The sequence below is a fragment of the Brachionichthys hirsutus genome, chromosome 13 (genome assembly GCF_040956055.1).
Source record: "Brachionichthys hirsutus isolate HB-005 chromosome 13, CSIRO-AGI_Bhir_v1, whole genome shotgun sequence".
NCBI classification, from domain to species: domain Eukaryota; kingdom Metazoa; phylum Chordata; class Actinopteri; order Lophiiformes; family Brachionichthyidae; genus Brachionichthys; species Brachionichthys hirsutus.
This window is the reverse complement of record NC_090909.1, coordinates 11,319,832-11,329,238: the sequence shown is the minus strand read 5'-3', so window position 1 is coordinate 11,329,238 and position 9,407 is coordinate 11,319,832. Positions and strand designations below refer to the sequence as shown.

The window sequence follows — 9,407 nt, the reverse complement described above, 5'->3', positions numbered from 1 at the left end:
TTTAATCCTGCCCTACAGAGAGCAGCCAAATCCAGCAAAGTGTTAAACACAGCTGGAAACCAAGATGGCTTCATGTTCAGCTGCTGAGCAGGGATCAATGGATCAGCGGGGTGGGTGTTTCATTTTCAGATCCACGGTCAGAACTTAGTGTACATTTCTATGAAGGCCAGTACCAGTATAGAATAGTGTTGTCATGTCATCTGTCAGTTAAAAAATACAATGAATCTACATAATATAATGAAACTCTACCCGTTTCAGGATTTGATATTTAAGTCTAGCAAGCGTAAAGATCTCTGCAGCAGGAGGTTCATGTAAACAGATCGTTCCTGAGTTCAGGGTTTGTTCCTCGGTAAAAACAGCGGCGCTCCTGGAGGGATCGGCGGACGGAATGAATGTAATTAGAGGTTAATGATGCCATTCCTGCGAAGCCGCCTCCCCACAGGCGTCGAACGTGAAGACCGCATGTAAAGTAGAAACGTCTTGCAAAACAAACCGATTTCCTTTTGAATGATTTACCGACATTTTTATCTTTTCTAGGATGATTTCTATATAAGAAATGAACAGGCTTCCTAAAACCCCCACTTTGGCCTGCGGTGAGTTCATGACCTCCGCCGAGGCGGGGCTTATGTAATCACCAGCGTCGGTTGTCTGTTAGCAGGATAACTCAAAATGTTACTGATGGATCTTGGAATTTTCAGGAAATGTTGGGAATGTTACCATTATTCCATTTTGGTGATGATCCGGAAGACAATCTGGATTCCAGATCAGTTAAGTTTTTGTTACCATTGCGGTCAATGGAGCGTCAAACTTTTCTCCTCAATATCTGTTGATTATTGACCGATGTTTATGGAATTTAACACAGTCATGTAGGGGGGGGGGGGTCTCTATCGCGCCACCGAATTTCATCCGGATCGGATCCAGGGTGAGGTCAGGAAAAAATATTACATTATAACATTGATAACTCCAAACATCAGTTTAAAAAATCAACTCATGTCATGACGACATTAAAGTCGCACGTTTTATTTCACGGCCTTGCACTTCCTTCTCTCTAACTCTTAGCATCTGTCTATATATTTCTCTGAATATTCCTCTCTGCTCGTTCTCTCCTCCTCGTGACCTGTTTGTTCTTGATCTCTCTTTCTTCAGTCCTTACTTTGTAACTTTGTCTGTTTTGGTTTGTGATTAAGCAAAATTAATATTTCGTCGTCAGAGCGGCGCTAATGTGATTGGCCTGATTTAAGTCTCTGACTTTCTGCTAGCCATCACGTAGCATCTCATTGATGTTTATTAATTTTCTTTAGCGTGTTTTTTGGACTTCGAAGTTATTAATGGATTATTGATTCTGCATTTCTGCTCTAATCTGTTTGTCAGCTTCGGAGCCACGGCCGTCTGGCATCATGTTTATTCCCTTTATTTTGAGTTTGACTTCCGTTTACTACTTTTGCTTATGATGATGATGATGAATATATTTACTAGATAGAATGTTAGGGTACAAGTACAGTCACACAGTAGCATGTATTACAGTACAAGTACAGTCAAACATCCTGTCTAAGAGGAGCATTTCTAAAAAGCCCTTGCGGTCTTGTTTCCACTGAAAGTCCTTCGTACATAAATCATCGCATTTAACAATACCAATAAAACAAATACTAAATTACTCCACAGATGCAAAATAACAATAAATTAAAAAGACACATAATATGTAGAACGTAGGTGGCCAAAAAAAAGGGGGGGGGGGCTTGATCCGGAGAGAGTCGTGATGACTATCTCCGTTTCTGTGCCCCTTAAAGATCTTTGTATCCACAAAATATTCACCAGAATATGAGAATATTTTTGAGGGGGGGGTTTGGTGATGAGAATGCTAATGCTAACATAATGAATCAATCTGCTGTTACTGTGAGGTTGCCGCTCAAGTCGTTGGCGGGAAGTCTTTGCTCCGGGCAAATAAATTCACACAACACAACCCCATAAAATGTCAGATCAATAAACTTGAGGTTTTACTGCATACTGACCGGTGAGCTTTAGTGGCGCTGGCAGGAGTTATTGACCCGACCCTGTTGGTGGTTTGATGCATCCTGATGGTCTGTTGGACGGTTCGCAGCTCAGCAGGCAGCCGATTGGTTGGATTTCGTAAAACATTGCCGACGGTCAAGTCTCTTGAGTATTATGACGAGTACAAGATTACAGACTTTACTTCTCCACAAAAGTATCAGCAAATCGACTTGAAGCGGCGCCCAATGATGTTCCAGACATTTGTATTTCTTACGTGAATCTGTTGATCCTGATGCGTCGCCATGAGTCTGCGTTGAATGGACGCTTCTTGGTTTGATTCCTTTCCGTGCCGAGTTTGTAGTGTTCTCTCCGTGTCTGCGTGGGTTCTCTCCAGGTTCTCTTCAGGTTCTCTGGCTTCCTCCCGCCTCCAAAAACATGCCGCTTAGGCGACTTGGCCAGCGCACGTTGGCCGTCGGTGTGAATATTTGATTTCAGGTGTTAACTGTATTGAAGACAAGCCGGACGACGATGGCTAAGTCTGTTTAAATGAACTAGGGTTTATTTTGAATACCTGTATACCTTAACCCGTTGGATTCGTCCACTGTCATCTATCATCCTGCCCACTCAGAGTGTGGATCGATAACACAACTCCCACAAAGCGCGTTGCGTTCCAGCTGGCGTTGAGAGTGCTCGGGGATCATTGAGCGATATTGCTGATGCACAACAGCTCAGCTCCAGATGCTCTTTAGGTTGGAGACGCAGAGAAACGGCAAGCGTTCTAAGGCTATTGATCAAATACTAGAAATTCCTCCACAAACTCGATTTGTTCTTTTTCATGCTAGTATTTTCATAGCGCCTTTAGATTGTCAGCCTTTGTTTTCGTTTTGTTCAATTGTCTCTGTGATTATATTCAACTCCGTTTCTGGGCTGATCAGGTTGATCTATAAAGCCTAAAACTGGCTGCACAGCCACCCAAATATGATTGTGACTTTCAGTGTGAACTACGATCAGGCATGTCTTTTCCGAAGTCGTGTCGTCTACATGCAGAGTAAGCCGACAGCAAGATGAGCCCACGTCGGGGGAAGAGAGAGCTATGGTTTATGTTTTCACTCTCTCTCATTATTTCTGTACTCTAAGGAGACGGATGTGGAGGGAGGGGTGACATAATTACATATTAATGCAACGGCACATTTACATTCTGTTAAATCGTGAGGACAAAGTAGCTGCCATTATTAAAACACTACGACTCCGATGCCTTAAAGCAGGGCGCCGTGGAAACCGTCACAGACAAGCGCGATGATCCTGCCGTTTGGAAACGGCTCAAAGAAAATACATCTAACGTTTTATCTCATCAGCTTCAGTAATAAACTTCGTCAAATGCTCCAAAAACAGATTGTGAGGCGTCCTGAAGAAAGGGCGAGGTGAGGTCCACAGTTTAAGACACGAAACGATTGATTATAAAAATCAAGAAAACAAATCACTGCTGGGCTGAGGGACACAATGAATATATTCAATAATCAAACCCTGCACAATATTTAAAATTACAATTTGTATCTTAGAGATGCAAATGTGTGTATTTTAGAATATAATATATATTATAATAAGATCAAGTCTGTTGTTTGTAAACTACTCTGTCCCATTCTAACAGTGTAAACAGAAGCACAATGGCTGAAAGCGTATTTTTTTTAATTCAACATGATCAATAAAATAGAGACGTGTTCCCGCCCACCAGCTCCTGGGGGGACTTGTCCTTTATGTGTCTTATTGTTTCCACTGGTAACGAACTGGAACCGAGGCCGAAGCACTGAGTGGATCCGGACAGGCTGATGGCGAGATGTTATGAACAGTGAATTATATCAAAGAAGCCAAAGAAGTTATTCTTTTATCGGGGGGAAAAAAACGTTTAGAAAACATTTAACACGATGAAAGAAAATTCAAAGCAAAATGGTAAAAAATTATAATTCCAGAAACAATTTTATTTGCAACAGAACGTTATAATAAACGAAATATACTGAATTAGCTTTTTATGGATCACCATCATTCAACATTCTTACACGATCACATTAATGCAGAAAGCAACAACTTCAAATTAGCAAATCCCTGCACAACATTTAGAACGTCGTAACGAACTATGACAAAAACAGACGTCTTAAAAATATTACTATATTATTCAGAAAAAAAAGATTCAATAAATAACAAGCGCTTTAAATACACAGGGAACAAACAAGAAGACATGAAACCACGGAAACTGAAGGCTGGTGAAACAGCCGTCAGAGACAGACTCTCCGCGTACGAGAGTGAACATCCTATTGAAGTTTTATCTGCCGCTGCGTTTGGTTTTATAATTCAGAAATCACAAGCCAGTCGGTGTATCAGTATCAATCCAATCACAGCACAGCTTGCACAAAACAAAACAAAAAGATGAGGAAAGCAGCTGCTGGTTAGCCACCCACCACCAAAAACATGCAAATTAGGCGAATCGGTTCCACTACTTTGTCCGTAGGTTACGAATGGATGATCAAAGGGCATCTGTCCATCCTCCATTCAGTCCAGATGCTGGCGACCGTGGCTGATGACTCTGCTGAGACTGATGAAGCTGCTTTAATGATGTAAATAGAAGGAGTCCAGTACCATCAGGTACAGAGAGGTGCGAGTCACTGGGTGTGATATGATAAATGCACTACAGGCATAACCTTGCTATGTGTCGCTCTTCTTGGCTGAAATTTCAAGACTATTTCATTTAATTGTTTTGTCTTGTTTATCAAAAACACATAATAGTTTAAGAGATGTAATCTGTTTTCAGATAGCAGAGCTCTGCTTTGAAGAACTCAGTTCTTTGTGTAGAAACGTCATTACTGAATGCCAATACGTTGGCTGGTTATTGGTACGATTGTACCAAATTTCTCAAGAATATTCCTTTTAAAGAGCCAAAAATATGTTACGTCGGAGTGGGCAGCAAGCAAATGAGCAATTTGGCAACCAAGACATGGTTCTTAAAAATGGCTGCCTACAAATATAAGCAAACAATAAATAATGCCTGGAACCTTTGCCAAGCTGCAGAAGAAAGTTCATTTTTCCTTCCGCGTCTGTTATTCACACTGGAAAAAATGAATCATAGCCATCAAAAGAGTTTCGAATGGCTTCACCTCAGGGCAGAACACACTGTTTCCTGGCTTTCATACTCTGCTTTGTGGCACATGCGAGTCCTACACAGTAAAAAAATAAAATAAAAAATAGGGTCTGTTTCGTCCAAGGAGGTTCGGGAGTGACTCACCCTTTAATGGTGAACTCTAAATGGACTCTTTATAGCTTGCCTTTCTTTTCTGATTGGCCACTGAAAGCATCGGCTGGGATACTGCGAAGGCCAAAGGTTTGATCTCAACAATTGTATTTGACCTTTAACCCCGGATTCTGACTGAAGCTGAGGAGAGCGACCCGTTAGACATTTGATGTTCTCTTTGGAGACACTCCACCCCCTCCAAACCAGATCTGTTAGCATCACCGGTGTCAGTGTTTGTTACTGGTAAAGGTCCAGTATTATTCTGGCCAAAGTGGCTTTAATCTGCGTTTAAATCTCAAACTACAGAAGAAACAATATTCCCACCCTACAGACTCCACTCGTCCCGGTTTCTCACTTTACCCTCCGTTGACTCCGAGCCTCAGGCGTCTCTGACATTCACCTTCCCACACACACAGGAATCTGGAATGCCCGTCTTCTGCTCCGACAGCAGCTCATCGGTGGCCGTCAGCTCCTCCAGCTCTGTGGCGAAGTGATCGGTGGTCTCGGCCATTGACGTGTCCTTGACGGCGCTGTAAGTCAGGGCCACGCTGTAGGCGGCGGGCTTATCGGAGCATTGCCTACCGCAGTGGCAGATCTTGCGGAAAGCAGCGCGGAACTTCTGTGACATGGCGTTGTAGATGACAGGGTTGATGGCGCTGTTGAGGTAGATGCAGAGGCGGCAGAAAAGCAGGAACCAGCTGTCCAGGTAGGCCTCCTCCAGGCAGGAGTTAACCAACACCAGCGTGCGGTACGGCATCCAGAGTGTGGCGAACAGGACCACCACAACAGCCAGCATCTTAGTCACCTGTAGGGGGCGATATATAAAAAACGTGATGCAGCGTTATGTCTCCAAGAAGAGGAAGAGGCGGCCAAACCATCAATACAATTGACTTTGTTTCATCTCGCGGTTCATCTAATTATGTCTAACAACACTTTTGTTGGAGGAACAGAAAAAGAGGCCATCTGAGAAGGCTGAACCATTCTAGACTTGCTCTGACCCCGATGTGTCCATTATATCTTTATTTTTACATTACGCTCAATTTGTATTTCAAAAATAATATCTGTATCCAAAGATTTCAAAGAAAATCTGGATCTGCTCTAAAACCGAATTAGTTCGCTCCTCGGTTTTCCTTCCATCATTTAAAAAAAAAGAAAATCTGCTCATGAGTTTTTGTCTAATTCTTCTGAGAACAAAAGGAAAGAGCCTCATCAATGGATTAATAAAACGCAAGGATGACAAACACACCTGGAGCTCTATTCACCACCGATCGCTGCTCATCCTGTTCACGACCCTTCACCACCGATCACTGTTCATCCTGTTCGCGACTATTCACCACCGATCACTGCTCATCCTGATCACGACTATTCACCACCGATCGCTGCTCATCCTGATCACGACTATTCACCACTGATCGCTGCTCATCCTGGTCACGACTATTCACCACCGATCGCTGCTCATCCTGATCACGACTATTCACCACTGATCGCTGCTCATCCTGGTCACGACTATTCACCACCGATCGCTGCTCATCCTGTTCACGACTATTCACCACTGATCACTGATCATCCTGTTCACGACTATTCACCACCGATCGCTGCTCATCCTGATCACGACTATTCACCACCGATCGCTGCTCATCCTGATCACGACTATTTACCACTGATCACTGCTCATCCTATTCATGACTATTTACCACTGATCACTGATCATCCTGTTCACGACTATTCACCACTGATCACTGATCATCCTGTTCACGACTATTCACCACTGATCGCTGCTCATCATGTTCACAACTATTCACCACTGATCACTGATCATCCTGTTCACGACTATTCACCACTGATCGCTGTTCATCCTGATCACGACTATTCACCACTGATCGCTGTTCATCCTGATCACGACTATTCACCATCGATCGCTGCTCACATGTTCACGACTATTCACCACCGATCGCTGCTCATCCTTATCACAACTATTCACCACCGATCGCTGCTCATCCTAATCACGACTATTCACCACCGATCACTGCTCATCCTGATCACGACTATTCACCACCAATCGCTGCTCATCCTAATCACGACTATTCACCACCGATCACTGCTCATCCTAATCACGACTATTCACCACCGATCGCTGTTCATCCTGATCACGACTATTCACCACCGATCGCTGCTCATCCTGTTCACGACTATTCACCACTGATCGCTGATCATCCTGTTCACGACTATTCACCACCGATCGCTGCTCATCCTGATCACGACTATTCACCACCGATCGCTGCTCATCCTGATCACGACTATTTACCACTGATCACTGATCATCCTGTTCACGACTATTCACCACTGATCACTGCTCATCCTGATCACGACTATTCACCACTGATCGCTGCCCATCCTCTTCAGGACTATTCACCACTGATCGCTGCCCATCCTGATCACGACTATTCACCATCGATCGCTGCTCACATGTTCACGACTATTCACCACTGATCGCTGCTCATCCTTGTTCATGACTATTCACCACCGATCGCTGCTCATCCTGTTCACGACTATTCACCACCGATCACTGCTCATCCTATTCATGACTATTCACCACTGATCGCTGCTCATCCTGATCATGACTATTCACCACTGATCGCTGCCCATCCTGATCACGACTATTCACCATCGATCGCTGCTCACATGTTCACGACTATTCACCACTGATCGCTGCTCATCCTTGTTCATGACTATTCACCACTGATTGCTGATCATCCTGATCACGACTATTCACCACCGATCACTGCTCATCATGTTCAGGACTATTCACCACTGATCACTGCTCATCTTGATCACGACTATTCACCACTGATCACTGCTCATCCTGTTCACTTTACTGAGGGGCAGCAAGCCCGCGGCCCAAAGGCCGTGGCTCAGCACAGCAAGATAACAGGAAGAAGATGCACACGCACACACACACACACACACACACACACACACACAGTCTCTGCAGACACCAACACACACTTCCTAGAGGCGACCCCAAAGATTCAGCTAAACAAACATATTTTGACATAATTCCAAATTAATTTGCACTTTTTAAAACTGTTAACTGTTTATTTCTGTAATAATTCTTCACATATATAATCTCATATTTTTAGTCTTGGGTGATTTGAGGGCAGCAGTTCCTACTGAAACGCAGTGGAGCCGAGTCAAATACAAGTAGCCCCTATTCCTATGACATTACAGCACTCTGATTTTAGCACCACTCTTTTGATGAATCGGTAAATATCGGTGCGTAAACGAGGTTGCTTTGAACCATTTCACACGTTAAGGCAGCCACATGTGTTGAAGTGACTGCCGTGCGTGAAGCCAGCCTCTCCCGCCCCCCCACCTGTCTGCGGGATTTGGCGGTGGAGCTGGAGTGACGGGCGTTTTTCATGCTGTGGTCGTTGAGTCCGTTCTTCTTCTTGTCTTTGCGCTCGGAGGGCAGCGGGCTGAGGAAGAGGATCCTGGCGATGAGTCCGTAAAGAACCGCCGAGAGCAGCAGCGGCACCACGAAGAAGACGCCAAAGTCAAAAAAGTAAATGGGCAAATAAAACCTCCTGGAGACCCTGTAGCCGCAGGTGACGACGGTGACGCGGTCGTACGCCAGCTCCTGGATGTCCGACAGGTAGAACCACATCACGCAGTAGAGACACGTGGACGCCCAAACAAGCACAATGATCCGCTTGGCTCGGGACAGGGTGCACAGGAACTGCGCTTTGATGGGATGGCAGATGGCGATGTAGCGCTCTATGGTGAACGCTGTGATGGAGCAGGAGGACGCGTTGATCCCGAGGTACTGGAGGTAGGTGATGCAGAGGCAGCCGGAGCGGCCGAACAGCCACGACTCAAACAGGCTGTCGGTGATGGACGGCACGCCGGCCGCCGTCAGCACCATCAGGTCGGCCACGGCCAGGCTCACCAGGTAGCAGTTGGTCGGAGTCCTCATGTGATTGGTCGTGAGCACCACCAAGATGACCATGACGTTGCCGACGATCCCCAAAGCGCAAATGAGAGAAAGCAGCAGAGTGCTGATCACTTTGTACCGGATGCTGTAGTCCGTCCAGACGCCCAGCGAGCCGTTGGTCTGCGGAGACGCGGTGAAGTTTTCCAT

The 9,407-nt window shown here is 45.0% G+C and overlaps 1 protein-coding gene across 1 annotated transcript; it reads right to left on the bottom strand.

Annotated features, from left to right (window-relative positions):
* Positions 1–5,648: 5,648 nt before the first annotated feature.
* Positions 5,649–9,407, bottom strand: trhrb (thyrotropin-releasing hormone receptor b). Its single transcript, XM_068747157.1, has 2 exons — positions 8,643–9,407; positions 5,649–6,074 (listed from the first exon to the last, which is right to left on the bottom strand). Exons 1-2 carry the CDS (start codon positions 9,405–9,407, stop codon positions 5,649–5,651), a joined length of 1,191 nt encoding a protein of 396 aa, XP_068603258.1.